Source organism: Protomyctophum parallelum (assembly GCF_964188405.1).
Source record: "Protomyctophum parallelum genome assembly, chromosome: 2".
Lineage (NCBI taxonomy): Eukaryota > Metazoa > Chordata > Actinopteri > Myctophiformes > Myctophidae > Protomyctophum > Protomyctophum parallelum.
Genome location: NC_139699.1, coordinates 53,846,030 through 53,863,830, shown reverse-complemented (window position 1 = coordinate 53,863,830; position 17,801 = coordinate 53,846,030). Strand labels below are relative to the sequence as shown.

The window sequence follows — 17,801 nt, the reverse complement described above, 5'->3', positions numbered from 1 at the left end:
TGTCAAGACCAGAAAGTAGTTTTTAGCCACTCAGTAAGCATTCCTGCATAACTTCCTGGTTTGATGATGATGTCACACGCATACCCTCTATTATCAGTATTACAATATTAACCTGCAGGCCGCATTAAGTGGCGGTGGGCGCTGCATGTGGTCACGTATGCTGTAGCGATCTGCATGGTCAGTCCCCGGAATACTTAACTGCCACATGTGCCCATGGGCCTATAGAGGGTATGCACATGCATAAAGTGAATGGCAAATCGAGTGGCAAATCGAGTGGCAAAGTGAGTGACAAAGTGAGTTTAATGTCGTTTAATGGAATCAAATACAACTTTTCTGTTTGAATGTATGGGCTGTCATGACCAGAAAGTACTTTTTTGACACTTTATAGGCGCTCCCGCTTAAAGGTATATTCAGTGATTTCACTTAATTCAAATATCACTTTTTTTGTTTTGTTGTGATAATCCTCCCTACTATAGAAAGTGCTGGCCATATAAGGAGTTCCTCCCTGTCCCCAGTTAACCCCTGGGGGTCAAAAAACCTTAGGTTTCGTTTTTGACTCTCTATCCTGATTGGACGAAAGGCTGGGTCCCACAGCCAAAAACTAAACCTAAGGTTTTTTGAGTGAAATCACTGAATTACGGGTTTGATGATGATGTCACGCGCATATACTCTCTATAAGGTCAGCTGCACAGGCCGGGGTCTGTTCCCAACCCTGTTCCCCACACTAAAAAAAAAAACTAAAGGTGACAATAAAGCCTTTCCGCCTGTAGCTCCCAAACTTGGGAATGCTCATCCACAATGGGAGCTGTAGCCTCTGTGGACATTTTTAAGAAGAACCAATTCTTTAAAACACTACTATTTAAACTGCTGTCCTGCTTGCATGATATTAATTTGTTTTGTATGTTAGTAAGGCACTTTGTGTTAAGTGCTATATTTATGAACCAAATGTACTTGCTTGTGGTTGTCCTGTTTAGCTTCTGGTCCGAGCGTCAACCTGAGTATGAACATGGTCTTCATCGTTGGCTGTGTTCTGGTGTGTGGAGCGGTGATCTACCGTTCCAGGAGGTCCAAAGTCCACTACCAACCAATACCAACCTCGAAAATCCATCTTCATAGCTTTCTGAATCTTTCATTCAGGTCATTAGATGATATGGGACATAATCATAATCATAAAATCCCAATAATGCTGTTATTATAACTGTTCTATTTTATGCTGAACATATTTACTCTCTTTTCTTTGGTATATTTGGGTTTCATCATTGATACACTTGCATACGCATAGTGCATAATCAGTGTATAATTGAACATAGCCTTCCTGTTGGCTGCCAACGCGCACACACACGCGCGCACGCGCACACATGTAATATTAGATTTTTTGTAGATGAATGCAAAACTGTATTGGATGTGCAAACTGAGACCAATGCACCGCAGCCAAACAAAGCCAGATGAACAGAATGTACATAATTGATGCAGATGATTATTACTCAGCAGCATGACAATGGAAACTGTCAACGGAATAGTTTATTACAAGACCGGTCCTGGAGCAGCACAACACCGGAGTATTATGACAACTCCCAATTACAGGTTTCCATCCTCTCTTATACAAGTCGAGAGGATTCCAAAAGAATAAAAATACACATGGTTTAAAATGCAACAAGACACTCCTTTAACACATAGCCTTATATGGTTCAACACATGTCCTTGTATGCTGTTGTTCTAGTCTGCTAGTCTAAACACAAATAGGTATTTGACTGCTGGTAACAGATGGAAGAGTATTTTCTCTGTCAACAGTTAGCTCACATAGACTGAAATGTCATTTTCCCATTACAAAACAGTCCTCCTGATAATAGACGTTTAAGACCTATACTGTTTGTTCAGTTATCCATGCAAGATTAAGCTTCACAGCATTGAATTGCCTTGTTGAATTGTGCTATACATATAAAATTGCCATGCCTTCCCACAGAGACAATGTTGATATTGTTGTTTTTTACTTCCTTGTACATTTGCTTAGAGGATTAATGGAGTTGGAACAACTGATGTTCAGGAGGAGGAGAAACGCGCATTGGCCCTGCCCTTCATGCCACTCTCCGCCCTCCACGTCAATCTACCTGTCCCCATTTATACCTGCCCAGTACCACCCAGAATCCTCCATGCTTCGCCCGCCTCGTTGCGTCGCACACCAGCCGCCTCCCTACAGGCTTTTCGCAACCCACCCCCACCCCTTCACCTCCATAGCAGCTCCTCTCCCCACTCCCCCCAAAGGAGCTACTACATCCACCTCGCCAAAAGTGGATCAAACGATTAAAACAAATCTCTCTCCTCTCCTTATCAGGCTCCTGCGGGGGATATCGTCCATGCGCACCGTAAGACGAACGCCTTACGACGAACACCACACGACGAGTGCCATTCGACCTCCTCCCCAAAGACTCCAGGGTCGGCGACCCCCCGGGAACCTACACATCCGCATTCATTCATCCCTCCTTCATCCCTCCATTTCTTCACTGTCAATAAATTCCTTAAACCTCCCCAATGGCGTGTTTATTCCTACTAGTGAATGTAACATTTACTACAGGCTGTAATGTAATCAACTGCAGACTGCAGACGCAGACGCTTGAGTGATGCCTGGTCGGTGCCGAAGAGGAGAGAGTTGCAATAGTCTAGTCTGGATGATATGAAAGCGTGTATTGCCATCTCCAGCTGTTTCGGTGGGAGATATGGTTTTACCTAACAGTCGTAGTTGAAAAAAGCTGCATTTAACTATGGAACTGATGTGTTTATTGAGTGTGAAGGTACTGTTGAAGGTGAAGCCAAGGTTTTTGACGGAGGAGCGAATGTCTGAGCTGAGGGTGAATGGAATGGTGTTATTCATGTATGGTGTATGGTGTAATATGACTTCTGTTTTTGATAGATGTTCACAAATTTAATTTGCACAAAAGTATAGCAAATTCAATAATGTTTGCTTTTCATTTTTTTATATTCAGATTTAGACATAATTGTGGCATAGTATAGCATCTCAGTTTATAATTGTAACATTGTGTGTGTGTGTGTGTGTGTGTGTGTGTGTGTGTGTGTGTGTGTGTGTGTGTGTGTGTGTGTGTGTTGGGGTTGGGGTCATATACAAGACCCTACATGGTCTGTGCCCGCCCCCCCTAAGTTAATTCATTAAATGACAGCCTGATAGGGGAATCAGTATACCAGAGCAACCACTCGAGGAGTGGTTGCATATTGGTTGCCGCACCGGGAAACAATATGCAATTATGCATTGTCATGTCCAAATAAACATATAAAGTAAAGTATGTGCGTGCGTGCATGATAGATGTTGAGAACGAGATAATTATGTTATCTGACAAAACCAGTTTAGCTAACTGGAGCACAATACAGTAGCCTATAAAGCCGTTTGGAATTTCCAAAAGCAAAGGAAATATGCAACAAGTATTTTAGGTTTCTTTTGTCTGCAAGTTTAAGCAACCAACGATTGAGGTTTCTTATTTCGCTATAAATATACCTGCTGCACATAGCCTGAGCACATCAGAGAGTCAGTTGGCACCATGGCTTCTTCTGGCACTGTGGTGATGCTGGTCCTGATCACTGTGGTGATGCTGGTCCTGATGGCATCACTGGCCAGTGCATCACACTTCTACGGTGGCAGCAGTTCCTTCACTGCCAGGGGAAGAAACCCAGATGGGACGTTCAGGGTGAGTGCACATTTTAACCTGACTATAATAATTCAGTCAATGTTCTAGAGCAGTGGTTTTGAATTAACCCTTTTCATATCAAGGCCCATTATTTATTGGGTATTTGAGCCCACGGACCACCTGATGAGATTTTAGCCTCTCAGACCTAAAACTTAATATTTTGTTGATTATGTCCACAATTCCATGCTATATTGATGTTGGTACCATATAGGAGAGATAACAGGAAAGCATTGATATTATTTTTTTACTATTCTACATTCTCTAATTGTGTAGACTTCTTGTAAATTACTTAATGCACCTTTGGTTTCATTTCATGCTCTCAAGAGTTAAAGATCTATAAGGGTCCATTTGGTTAATAACTCTCCATCATTTAGCTGGGGACCACCTGTAACCCCCTCAAGGACTGGTTGCATGAAAACCACTGTTCCAGAACACATATTAATCTGCATGGTTCTGCTTGTCTGGATGATATGCTTGAACTATTAATGCAAACTAAGACGCATTTGGTAGGCTACATGTTTGGGAATCTATGGGACTTAATTCCTACTTATTTAAAATGTTCCATGTAAAGCGGCTGAGTAGAAAAGTGCTATACACATTATTCTTCAAATTATAGGATGTTGATATGTACAGTATGATCCACCTATAGCAATAATAACCCATTCATCTTCTTTATTGACACTATTTACCACAATTTATCGATCTATTGTCATCGTTTTCTATTTCTGTTTATTAAGTGTAAACATATTATTTATTAGTTCTTTATTAGTTTTTGATTAACTCACCTTCTGAGTCCAGTAAAATTGATATGAAATCAGAATAAATTGTAAATGCTGTTGTAGAACGAACATTTCCTTAGTCATGTCTCAATCATATTTTCACGGATTTCAGAAATGTATCATATGGACTCTATCAATGGCCATGACCTCGCCCGCCCGCCCGCCACACACACACACACACACACACACACACACACACACACACACACACACACACACACACAGATTTTGAACAACCCAAATTCAAAATCAGAGCCACTCGGATAGGGATTCAAAGTTTTGAACTCGTTGTGCAAGACTTCATATTATGACCTTTGGATTTTCTTCCACAGGTGGTGAGCCGCTATAGATCAACATTTGAGGGAAATTATTATAGTTGGCCGTATTATGGCCGTTCCCATCGTTGTTACAGTGGCGACTGTGGTGCCTCATCCGTTACTCATGGAGGCACAATCGACAGTGGCACTAATGCATTGAGCCATACTCGCAGGTGGACTGAAAGTGAAACGGTGGTAACAACAAATGTCCCAAGTAACAAACCTTTTCAAATAAGGTGAGTTATTTCACCCAAATTATGTATTTTCTTTATGCCTCTTATTTTTTACCTTCACACACAAATAGGCCATAAATGGCCTACTAGTACGCAAGCAGAGCGCGCAAGTACTGTCGACAGCTACGAACTTTCAAATCTCAGTCTCTCTGTGAAATAACGGTTTCAATATTGAATTATTAGGTTTAGCTATGTGCTACTAGTTTTTGGAGGTATGGTAAAAGCTATCTATAAAATAAATACAGTCCCATCGATTTAGAAGTGTCCAGGATCCACTTGTAGTTTCTCAAAGAAAAATAAAACATGGATATCAGATGAAAAAGAAAAGTATATTAGTTGAAAGAAAATATGTTAGCCTATATTATATTACATTTCTCACAGCGGTAATTTCCATTCTTAAGGTCAACAATCTTGTCCTTGCATTGGGGACATTCCTGGTATAGCCTAATGCACCTTTCCTTACGAATGTCCATGATTGTTGCCACGCTCCTAGAATAACCCACCCCATCTGCTTTGATTGTCACTTTGGGCTGATAGGAGTCACACAGCACTGTTTGAACATCCTGTATGTTATTGTAGGCCATCTTCCTATTAGATTATATTATATTAAAGTATCTTCTTTGGGTTTATCTGTTAGACTGAAAGAAAATATTCCTTATTTGACAACTCTTGAATGAACCTTGAACCTTTTGAACCTTGTAAATGATCTTAATTCATTTTAAACGATTAAAAAATCGTTACGTAATTATTAATTAATAACAACCAATGAAGGTTGTTTTATGCATATGCCGTGGCTGCGTATGATGCAGATGGTGATGTAATAATGATATGTTTCAGTGTCAGGTGGATTAAAGGTAACTGGACAAACAACATTACTTGCACGCTCTGCTTACGCAAATAAGTTGATTAGCAGTATACTGTGGTTACTTGGGTCGTTTGATGCGTATGTCCCGTAGCAGCATATGACGTGATGAAGATATGTACCAATACCAGGGTATAACTGATTCTCAATGGCGACGTAATAAAGATATGTTTCAGTGTCGGGTGGATTAAAGGAAATGCCTCTATATGTATATGTAATTTGTAAGTTGATTAGCAGTATACTGTGGTTACTTGGGTTGTTTGATGTGCATGTCCGTAGCTGCGTGATGTGATGAAGCTATGTACCAATGCCAGGGTATAACTGGCTCTCGATGGTGACGTAATAATGATATGTTTCAGTGTCGGGTCGATTAAAGGTAATGCCCCTATGTATACATGTATGTAATCTGACACCAATGCCATATCAAGCACAAATTAATCATTACGTCATACGCTGCCACGGGACATATGCATCGGAGCACCGGACAAACAAGTAAGTAATTACAATAATCAGTAGGACAGCAGTCCGTAACACCTTCATTTCTCTAATAAGCTTTCAGAGTGTGCATTATCTTTTCCCTCATTGTTTCCATATACCAGGTATGCCAGCTGCTGTTGGATTTCACCCGGTGGATCATGGTCACTACTGACTGAAGTGGATTTGGGAACAAGGTCTGATACTGGAAGACCAAACAGCTCTCCAGCTATTGCCATTCTACCATTCCTGCGGTAAGGTTTTACAATACACATACACCCTATATCTAACAGTACCATTCTGTCATTCCTGTGATAAGTCTATACTGGTACAGTATATGTCATATGCCAATGCAATACACTAATTAATGACCTGGTCTGGTCATCAGCTTAAATGAATATTACATTATAATTTTGGATGTATACATAGCATGTCAGAATATTGACACATTTTGACTACCAACTGTAACTGAAGCCTATAGACTATTAGTGCAGGCCAAAAGCAGAGCCATGGATTTTCCACCATTACCAGCAAATCCAACCCTGTGTAACATAATGTATTGGGATCTTTTCACCTGTTGTACGCTGCTGTGTACTTTCGTGACACCATTATTTCAGTGTGTGAGAGTCTTCTATTTTTTGTGTTTTTAAAATACATCTCATTGTATATTATTATTCCCCAGTAGCCATGAACTGATGATATGATGTATTAGGGTAGACTACCATACGTGAAACATCTTCCAATTTGTGTTAAATTACCAATTGTTATATTGTTTTTTGAAAATGTTTATTTGCTTATTGTCTCCACCAGGCCGAAGGCATGGGGGGAGAGTATGTTTTGCACTCCGTCCGTCCGTGTGTCCGTCCGTCCGTCCGTCCGTGTGTCCGTCCGTCCGTGTGTCCGTGAGCAGCTAATCTCGGCCACTGTTAACCCGGTCGATTTTTTTTGCACACACACTCCCTGGATGCCAACAATGAACCTCTGCCCCAAACTTTCCAGAACGGCCTGTTATAGCGCCACCAGGAGGCCGCTTTGTGCAAAACAAGTTTTTGCACAGTACACCTACAGATTTTGTCCAAACATCACGCAAATTGGTACACAGTCTCTCTAGAGCCATTCAACGAAACGGGTCTTTCAGATTTCTCACACTCCATCCTGATTGGTTAACATTGGCTTCCAAAGTTCACAGGAGTGCTCAGTTTCAAACAAAATGCTGCAAATCATGAACACATCGCGTGATTTCCCTGAAATTGTGCACCCACATTCCCACTAGGCCGAGGACGAAATGCCACATGAACAATTTCAACTCAGCCTCAAGGTGGCGCTATAACTGGCCGAAAAGTGTTTTTACCTCTAACTGCACGGATCTGTGGATAACTTTGTATGCCAACTCCCTAGACGCCAAGGAAAAACCTTTGTCTGGAATTTTTCACATCTGCTCTTTATAGCGCCACCAGGAGGCCGACATATGTAAAACACATTTTCTATTATTACTCCTTCAGATTTTATCCACATTTCACGCAAATCGGTACACATGATCTCCATAGTCATGTGATCAAGACAGGTTTGTTTGATTTCTCATATTCCATCCTGATTGGCCACGAATGGCTCCTACAGTTTTCAGGAGTAGCCCGCTTTGTACAAATCGCCACAACTCCTCAACGCAGCATCCCATTGCGATGAAACTGTGCACGCATATTCCCACTAGGCTGAGGAAGAATCCTGGTGGAGACCTGTGCCCAGAAGGGCACTTTTTCTAGTTTGTTTTGCAATCGACTCATTACAGAGCTGATTCATTTACTCTCTGTCCTCCTTGTTAATGTTTGTGTTAGAGTTCCTGTGAACTGCCCAAGGTCATACAACCTGACAACCTTTGACCCTGATGGCGACCAGGTTCGATGCAGATATGGTACCGTTCGGCAAGTCGAGTGTGGCAGCCACTGCACTCAACCCACAGGCTTTCACCTGGATCAGGTACTGTAGGTTGAGTCATTTCTATTTCATAGTTCATACTAAGATGTACTGAGATTCCTTACCAAGAAATGTCTTGGTGTCTACTAACACATTTCTTGACATTGAAATTCATCATCCCTATACGGGAATCAGTCACAGCTGCTGGAATTTGGTTCATTTCAATTTCTTGAATGCTCCAAGATACTGCTCCACCAATGCCAAACGCCTCAAGGTCGCCTGGAGGTCTGTCAGTAAGTTGTTTCTACACAACAAAAAATAAAACAATCGTAATACAATAGCAACAATGGAAGCACAGAAAGAGTAGATGCTGTTACAGCAATCAATAGAGGGTGTATTTGTCTCTAACTCACACAACAGGTACAAGCAGAAAAATGTTGGTTGGTTTAAAAAAAAATGTTTCATTGTATTTAACCAGTGAAAACCAGGGGGGCAGTCAGCCAGATATTTCGTGAAGCCTCATTTGAAATCGGTAGTTCATATAATGGCCTGTTGTGGCGCTGGACTGGACCCAAAAAGCCCCATAGCTCCATAGAGGCCCATGTATTTTGGCCCAACTTCACCTAGACTGTATTACCTTAATAAACATGGTCATGAATACTTTCTTCTTCCAGTCACTAGTTTAAAGTCTCATTTCTAATGTCATAATATTCTTTTTGGAAAATTACGGTCCCATTAATTAAAATAATGACCATAAAGTCGCGTATGTTCTGAGGGGCGTGGCTACCGTTACCGTCTATGATCGGGATTCCCCACCCACTCAAGAGTCTTCTCCTCCCACTCGAGTCAAAATAAAAACCAACGGAGAAGAAGGGGGGAAGTCCCGCCTCGTTGTCTGGGCAGCCAATGGCCAGCTGGATCCAAACGGAGCCAGCCAATGGCCAGCTGGTCCAAAACGGATCTAGAAAGATGGCGATTTACAGTGCAGGGATTTCAGGCTTCATTTTACGTTCATGTTAGACCCGGGGAACGCTTTGTCCATATTTTTTACAGTCTATGGTGAAAACACATTGAGACTGAATCTCTTTTACAAGTGAGAACTGGCCAAGGAGCAGAACAACAATTACACTTCAAATCTACTTTGTATACATGTCAAATTACAGAACAGCCAATAATACATCCATGATACACCTCAAAGTACCTATAAAATATACAGCAGTAAGACGTACGCATCCGCCTGGGTGACGGCGGACTGCTGGGCGAGCGCTGGCGCTTTGGCATGGGGTGACCCCCATGTGTTGATCTGACTGATCAACACATGGAATGAAGGTTGTATTGGCCATATTATATGGAGCGTGTCTTGAGTGTACAGGGTTTGATGAGGTCAGATCAACATATGGAATGTCAGAACAGGTCAGCTCCATATATGGCGATCTAAGGGTGGCAGCAGGGGCAGTGTCTTTGAGTGTACAGGGTTTGATGAGGGCCCAGTTAGGGCTGGGCCTTAATTTTAGCGCCTGTTGAGAACTCTAGTCTAGATTTTGAATGGACAGTGTAAAGTTGCCCGAACGGCCAAGGCTCCAAGAATCAACAGTCCAAGAATGTAAATCTCTTTTGGTATTTTATGGACCTCAAAACACGGAGTGAACGACCCATGCCGGATTCAACTGTGCAGGCAAAAATAATACTTCCAGAATAAAGACTTAACAATACACTTTCACATAACAGAAAGTAAGAAATGAACACTTGACAACTAAACTAAGGAAAAACAACAAACCAAGAAACTGAAACCAGGCTATGCCTTCCTGGCCCTGGCAGCTCTCCCCTGGAGTTGTCTCCTTTGTTAGTCTCAAGCAAAACTGAACATTTTCCACTCAGGATTCCCTCCCAAACATTTCCACAAGCCTCCCTTATATACCAGGTGAGACCCCACCCACAATGATTAGTAATTGGACCAATCTACTCAAACAAGGTAAACCATGACCCATGAGTTAGACCAACTATACAATTACACCTTTCCTTCATAGAGTCTGAATGTTTTCCAAGGCATCACATCAAACACAAAACAATTATGATAGCATTAGGCAACACAGATAAGTAGTATATGATGCTACACATAGCCACACCTCCAAGGAGCTTGAAGACAGTCAATTAATGGAAGCAGCTGTGCAGTGTGTGTTTGTAATGTTCAGTTTCACATTGTGGAGTCTTCTAGTGTCTATAGGGCACGGGTTCCCCCGTGACAGACAGGTATCAGTCAAAAGGGAGACATCGAAGAGGAAGCACGGGTGGGGAGAATCAACATGTCAAACAGGTCAGCTACATACAGTATAATGGAGATCTAAGGGTTTGAGGTCAGATGTAGAGTTACTGGCTGGCTCCATATGTATGCCGGTCTAGGTGATGATCCAGCCTTCTCCATGCATGGTTATCCAGGGTTAGATGAGGTCCGTGTCGTGATCTTCATATATGGAGACGGCCATATACGTGTCACGAGGCGTGACCATGTATGGAGGAGTGATGTCACGAGGTGTGACCATATATGGAGCCGTGATGTCACGAGGAGTGACAGACGAACAGACTGACGGGTTTTGCAGGTTTTCATAGTAATCTGCGATCTATCAGTAACAGAGCGCAAAATTGTGCACAGAGCAAATACACATGTACAAAATAAGCAGAAATAATAAATATAAATTATAGGCCTAGACCTATACCAAGGCTAGTACACATTCGAACCTGCATGTGCAGGTGTTGGACTGTACATCTACTGTAAGATGATCCCTTTGAAACTACCAACTGGAAATGTTATTCTCAACATTCTGTATCTATCTAATCCTTTTTTGGGTCCATTTAAATATCTAAGACCCTTTGCGCTCCACAGACCCCACATTTAGAACCATTGTTGTAGGCTACTGTACTGTACACATGCCGGCACGATAACCAACTTGTTAAAACAATGAAGATATCTCCTACCACTCATCATGAACAGAAATGCCAAACGTTTACTCCTTTGTCCTTTTAGGATTCTTGCACATTGCACTATGGCGCCTCTTCATCGCAACGCATCAATAGACTTGAGTTGGTGGTCGAGGACTTTCCAAGACGACACATCACTCTGGCCTACACGGATGGATCTCAGTCCAGCAGGTCTCCGCTGCAGTCGAGGGCAGGGAGGAGACGCAGGCGTTCGCGTTCCCACCCCTGGTGGTGGAGTGCAACAACCGCTGGACCTCGTTGGAGGTATTGGAATCAAACCACTGCTGCACCTGTCAACGCAACTATCGCCGTAACTTCTACAACTACTGGGAACCCTTGGTGGTGGAGACAAAGCCCTGCTACAACTGCTGAGACGATCAACGTAACTTCTACAACTGCTTGGAACCCTTGGGGGTGGTGGAGAAACACTGCTCCACCTTCAACAACGACCACCCCACCACCAAGGGTTCCAACTGCTTGGATCCACCCTTGGTGGTGGATACAAACCACTGCTCCACCTTCAACAACAACCACCCCACCACCAATGATTCCAACTGCTTGGACCCACCATTGGTGGTGGATACAAACCACTGCTCCACCTTCAACCACGACCACAACTCCACGTTCCACTGCTCCACAGAGATTTTCCACTGCTGCTGCAACAACTAGCAACCCACCCACTGCTCCACCCACTACACCACCCACCAGCACAACCAGAGCTACAACAAACACACAGTTTGTCAGGCCCCGTACAACCACCCCTGCAACAACTATCAACCCACCCACTGCTCCTACACGGTTTGTCAGGCCCCGTACATCAACCACCCCTGCAACAACTATCAACCCACCCACTGCTCCTACAAGGTTTGTCAGGCCCCGTACATCAACCACCCCTGCAACAACTATCAACCCACCCACTGCTCCACCTTCAACCACGACCACAACTCCACGTTCCACTGCTCCACAGAGATTTTCCACTGCTGCTGCAACAACTATCAACCCACCCACTGCTCCAACCACTACACCACCCACCAGCACAACCAGAGCTACAACAACCACACGGTTTGTCAGGCCCCGGCCGCCCCATACAACCACCACCAGACCAATGATTGCCACCACGTCTCCTCTCAGCAAACTTCCTTTACATTTCACTTTCCTTGGTAAGTCAACACTATGCATGCGTAATACTAATGGTTGATGATAACGTTGTGGGAAAACAGAAGTTTGATGCCACGGTTACACTTTGTTCCTTTCAATGTGACTTTCGTGATTGGAATGTTCCCCAGTGAATATCCCCTGGGGGCATGGCCGTTGAGGAGAGCTGCTGGAAAACAGAAAGATGAGTCCAGTGTCTTGCGCTAATGTCACAAACCGCTGGACCGCTTAGCATTGATTGATTGAATTTAAAACAAATATATTTTATGGCCCGGGACGGCTACTGTGTAGCCATCTGGGCACGCCGGTAATCCCTGACAGCGTGTCGCGGGTTTGACTCCCGATCAGACTCCTGTCAGACTACTGTGTATTGTGTACCTTTGAACATTCAGTGGATTTTCTGTGTCCTGGCGTTTTATTTTGTGAACAATTAGGCTCAGAAAAGTGATATGATTGGCCCCTGGTCTTTGATATCAAAGTCCCCTCTCCTCACAAAAAGGTTTCCATTGTGGTCAAAGGTTAGTGATGCCAGCTCAATTTATCCCTCATTGCGAATTCAGTGAGCACTAACTATGAGACCTAGCAGAACATGTGTGTCTGTCTGTGTCACGCTGTAACACCACCCGCCCGCCACCAGAGGGTGCAGCTGTATCACACACAAAAACACACACACACACACACACACACACACACACACACACACACACACACACGCACACAAAACTTAACACATGTCTGTGTGTCTGTGTGTGTGTCACGCTGTAACACCACCCGCCCGACCACCAGAGGGTGCAGCTGTATCACACACAAAACACACACACAGCTTAAAAAAATTTAAATAAAAATAAACACGCACGCACGCACACATACACACGAAGAAGAACTTAAAAAAACCTTAAAGTACGTAATTTATTCTAATTGTTTTTATTGCAATTTACGAGCTGCTTTCTCTTCCTGCGTTCGCGCGTCTTACTTGTGTTAGTAATAGCTATCATGTTACTGTCGAGGGTCACAAATGATTTTCATTTCAATTGCAGTTGATCCATCAGCTCCGTCGTGTGAGGAGGGAGAATATTTACCAAGGCTGCTGCATCCAACACCCAGGAACGGAGAGCAACTCCAAGGTGAAGTCAACAAAGAGACAGAGATCAGAGTCAAAGCACAAGCCACACACTCCACGTAAGACAAAGGGTGGAACCAAAGTGCGTTTATGACAAAAATGTTAAGCATGCGAGATGAAATCTGTTCATTTTCTTTATACAGAGTCTATGATATGGTCTTCAGTGGACCGTTGAATGTCACTAAGCATAAGACCACACGAGACGAGTATGTCATCAGATGGACTCCCGTTCTCGATGACGTGGGACAACACTTCCCCATTTGCTTTGTTGTTGAGGCATCGTATGGGTAAGCCTCACATTCCTTCATTCCAAGGCTATACAGATTCTCTGGGAGGGGAGTTGAGTTGACTTAATAATGTCAATGTTTATTTATATAGCACCTTTCAACACAGCGTTAGCAGGAGAGATCCTGCATGTAGTTTTGCAAGTCCCACTGCATCCACCTGTAGGCTCTGTTTCTAGATCCCCCTGGGGCACTTAATTCATTCCCTGCCACCTTTGAACCACGTCCATTTGCGCCACGGACCACCATTGAATTTGATGACATTTTACATCTTTCAACTATGACCGCGAGGCAGCCTACTGATCATTCTCACCAGGTTTAATCCGTTCTCAAAACATTTAGCTAAGAGGCAGACCTTGACCTTGAACACACATCTGTTGTTTGTCACTCGTTTCAGGTCTCGCATCTATCAATCTGAGATGAGGTGTGTTGTTGTGCAGGTGGTATCGAGACAAGGTGAGTCTTGTTGATATCCACCAAATAAAATCACGCTTGTGTGAAGCAGGGGCCCCTGGTAATGTCAGTTTAAAATGATCTAAACAAACATTGAAAATCCATAGACTTGGCTGCCAACAAAATAACAAAATTCTGAAAGCCAGACATTGGAGGGGATAGTGCCCCTCAGTAACATTATCTCGGTCGTAAACCACAATTTTAGCATACACCGTATTTTTGATTGGTGCAACAGAACAAATGTATTTACTGTATTTGTTTATTTACAATTTATTTCAGTGATAGCCAATGTGATTTGCAATGAAACAGCCATGACGGTAGAGGTGGAAAAAGCCTCATTCAAGGGAAACGTAGGTCATCTGCGACTTAATGAAGCAGGCAACGTGGCCTGCAGAGTGGACGGGCAACAAAACAGTACTCATATCATCGCAGTAGTCCCCCTCAGTGACTGTGGTACTCAGATTGAGGTAAAGAGCTCATTCCTGGATTATAGTCTGTCTGTCTGTCTGTCAACAATGTTAAACAGCACTGTTCAATATTTGCATTACTTAAAGTACAAGTTAGCTTGTCATACAAAATATGAACTTGTCCATGCAGGAGGATGACAATAACATCATCTTCAAAAATGCAATCACCTCCGTCGACGATGACAATGCCGTGATCACTCGCAAGCACCTGTTGGAGGTGGAGTTCTACTGCCTGTACCCCAAGACTGGCAACGTGACCATGAGCTTCACTGCACATCACGGAATCCTCAGAGTCAAGGAGAAAGGCTTTGGTACCTTCACCTACCAGTTTGAGTTCTTCCAGAGCCAGCGTTTCACCTCAATGGAGGACCCACGCTCCTACCCACTGGAGTACGATGTAGGGGACAAGATTTACATGCAGATAGAGGCCTCGTCTTCAGTCAACAACACCGAACTGTTTGTGGAGTCCTGCAGAGCTGCACCGTACGATAACCCCAACTACCAGCCAACCTACTCCATCATAGAACATGGGTGAGTGAAGATAATACTTATTTATTGTCATTGATTTAGGTAAATAACAGAATAAATCACTTATACACATCTTTCTTTTTTGAGGGCGCTATACCCCTCCTATGTCCAGCTTTTAGGCCTGACTCACACCTTCGCATCTAGCATACATCATTGATGCATGGTAGATGTAAGCAAAGGGTTTGTTTACATCTTGCCCCAATGCATTTCCAATGGGAGTCACATGGTTTGACACAACATTTGTGTTGTACAGCTTTCGGCTGTGTTTCGACTGCCCCCCCTTCCCCCTCATACAACAAAAATGTTGTGTCAAACCATGTGACTCCCATTGGAAATGAATTGCGAGCTTGCAATAGTCAATAAGTCTCATGCATCAGCTATACATCAATCTGTTGTGCACGTGTGAGTCAGGCCTTAGTGAGCGTGTAAACACAAACCTTGTCCTAACACAAACATAAAATTCCATTGACAATAAATGGCCAGTTTTGTAAACACAAACATTAAAAGACTAATGATTGGCCAGAATGAGATTATGCATGATGACGTATGATGATAAGAGCGCCCCTCACTTCACACAGGTGTGATTTCTAGTTAAGAAATACATAAATGACAAATACCCAACTTGAAATCTGTCTTTTTGGTTTCAACCAGGTGTGCTGTGGACCACACTGTTGACGTTTTTTCACCACGCCATGAGAAACATTTCCAATTCTCAATGGACGCCTTCAAATTCATAGGAGACCATGATCAGGTAAATAGGGATCTATAGTGTAGCGGTGTCAATTCCTTGTCAGGGACTCAGGGTCAACACGAAATATGGTACAGGTGCTGTGTAATATCGATCAATGCTTAATTAAACTATGAAATGATGACACATTTATTTCCGCAAAGAAATGTAGGAAGGTTTTAAGGTGATGTTGTTATTCTCGTTTATGTTTCAGGTGTACATCAGCTGTTCAGTGATCCTGTGTGAAGCTGGGAACCCCTACACCAGATGCTCTCAGGGATGCATCAACTCCACTCAGTCTAGAAAGAGGAGGGATCTGGGTGTCATTCAAACGGAAAGACACTACATTTCCCAGGGTCCCCTGCGCCTGAGAAGGTCACCTGAGAGCACAGGTATAACTCAAACCTTTCTCAAGTCTGTGATGAACTAGGGTGTGCTCGTAAGTCGTATAGTTGAACCACCACTTGTGCAATTCCCACAGTTTGAGTCCCACTGCATTTCATCATATCATCTCCATTTTGCATGTCTCACACTTTCTAATTGAAGCAACAAAAAACAATGCAAATTAGAGGTGTGCCAGCACTGCCAGGGGCACCTGGTAGAATGCATACTGCACTTATTATCAAGTCCTTACCACAACCGGCCTAGGTTCCATGTGGCCCTTAAAAGACCAGTCCACACCAATGCAACTTGCAACCAGTTGCAAGAAATTGCAGTGGTCTGGACTGACAAGGGAGTTTCAGACCAGTGCCATAATCATTGCAAGTACAGTTGCATTTCCTAGTAGTAATTGGTGTGGACTGGCTTAGCTGCATGTCATCCCCTCTCTCTCTCTCTTTCTACCTTATCTGTCCCTCCACCTACTATCACTATTAGAAACAAAAACGTGCAAGTTGAGCCTTATGAATCACTGCCTTTCATTTGGGCTGTCTGGTAAGGTATTGTGTTTCAGTTCAAGTCTGTTTTGGCATTTTAGTGACGTGGACAAAAAGTGTCATAACAGTACATAATACATTCAGTATATTATACTGAATGTAGCCTACCTAGTGTACTGTACATACAATACTACATTACGATAGTTTAGCATCACAAACTATTTAAAATATGTTTTTCCTTTTGAGATTGTCATTACAGGCTGAAACAGTGTGCTTTCTTTTTATTATTTATTCAGCTACCAGCCTGAACCAGAACCTGAACTTGAACCTGGTCTTCATCGCTGGATGTCTTCTCACAGCTGTCGCCATGATCTGTGCAGTGGTCATGTACAAAGTCCGGAATACAGGGGTGAAATATCAACTCCTGCCATCCACTGAAAGTTAAAGGCAGCAATGCGTGTGGTGTCTGATGATGCACAGTGCTCTAAAGGGGGACATTATACATGCATGTCATTGGCTGGGGAGTTTCTTATTTGAAATAATCTAAATGGGAATGTTTACAGGTGATTTTGAATTATGGTGTATTATTTAGGATGGTGATTAGATCATGTAGCCGTGTAGCCAGCCTTCATCTGCCTTTTGCAATGCAACCAGGCTATAACCAACCAGGGCCCAGTATTCAAATATGGGGCGGGACATTGCGGGGGGGGGGGGGGGGGGAATCTAACACTGAGCGGGAAGAGACTAATATCCATGCAGTGACATTAGCAGTGCATGGTGTGCTGTGGATCTTTGAACTAGTAGGGCTGTATTTGCGTGCTGTATTTGCGCGCCGGTGCGTGCGGTGTCTGAACTACCGGGGCGGCGCCCTGGACAGCCCCCATCATTTATTTAACTCACGACCATGATCACATGGTTTGCAGCACAGATTCATAAAAGTCTACA

The 17,801-nt window shown here is 43.2% G+C and overlaps 1 protein-coding gene and 2 long non-coding RNA genes across 3 annotated transcripts; all 3 read left to right on the top strand.

Moving 5' to 3' along the window:
• Nucleotides 1-3,584: 3,584 nt before the first annotated feature.
• LOC310854926 lies at nucleotides 3,585-8,280 on the top strand. The gene is made up of 4 exons (XR_014568942.1): nucleotides 3,585-3,695; nucleotides 4,807-5,027; nucleotides 6,486-6,614; nucleotides 8,193-8,280. It is a non-coding gene; the product is annotated as an uncharacterized lncRNA (long non-coding RNA).
• A 3,956-nt stretch (nucleotides 8,281-12,236) lies between these two features.
• Nucleotides 12,237-13,796, top strand: LOC310877859. Its single transcript, XR_014570836.1, has 3 exons — nucleotides 12,237-12,407; nucleotides 13,440-13,581; nucleotides 13,666-13,796. It is a non-coding gene; the product is annotated as an uncharacterized lncRNA (long non-coding RNA).
• A 393-nt stretch (nucleotides 13,797-14,189) lies between these two features.
• On the top strand, nucleotides 14,190-17,535 carry LOC310877852 (ZP domain-containing protein-like). The gene is made up of 6 exons (XM_083791813.1): nucleotides 14,190-14,262; nucleotides 14,539-14,726; nucleotides 14,857-15,257; nucleotides 15,906-16,005; nucleotides 16,196-16,373; nucleotides 17,153-17,535. Exons 1-6 carry the CDS (start codon nucleotides 14,226-14,228, stop codon nucleotides 17,299-17,301), a joined length of 1,053 nt encoding a protein of 350 aa, XP_083647939.1. The 5' UTR covers nucleotides 14,190-14,225; the 3' UTR covers nucleotides 17,302-17,535.
• The last annotated feature ends 266 nt before the right edge of the window (nucleotides 17,536-17,801 follow it).

What these genes read in the sequence shown, in the direction of transcription:
- LOC310877852 (XM_083791813.1), top strand. Translation starts at nt 14,226, where the DNA reads ATGAGGTGTGTTGTTGTGCAGGTGGTATCGAGACAAG. An exon ending in ACTGTGGTACTCAGATTGAG is followed by an intron (nt 14,727 to 14,856) that starts GTAAAGAGCTCA and finishes TTGTCCATGCAG; the next exon opens with GAGGATGACAATAACATCAT. An exon ending in TACTCCATCATAGAACATGG is followed by an intron (nt 15,258 to 15,905) that starts GTGAGTGAAGAT and finishes GGTTTCAACCAG; the next exon opens with GTGTGCTGTGGACCACACTG.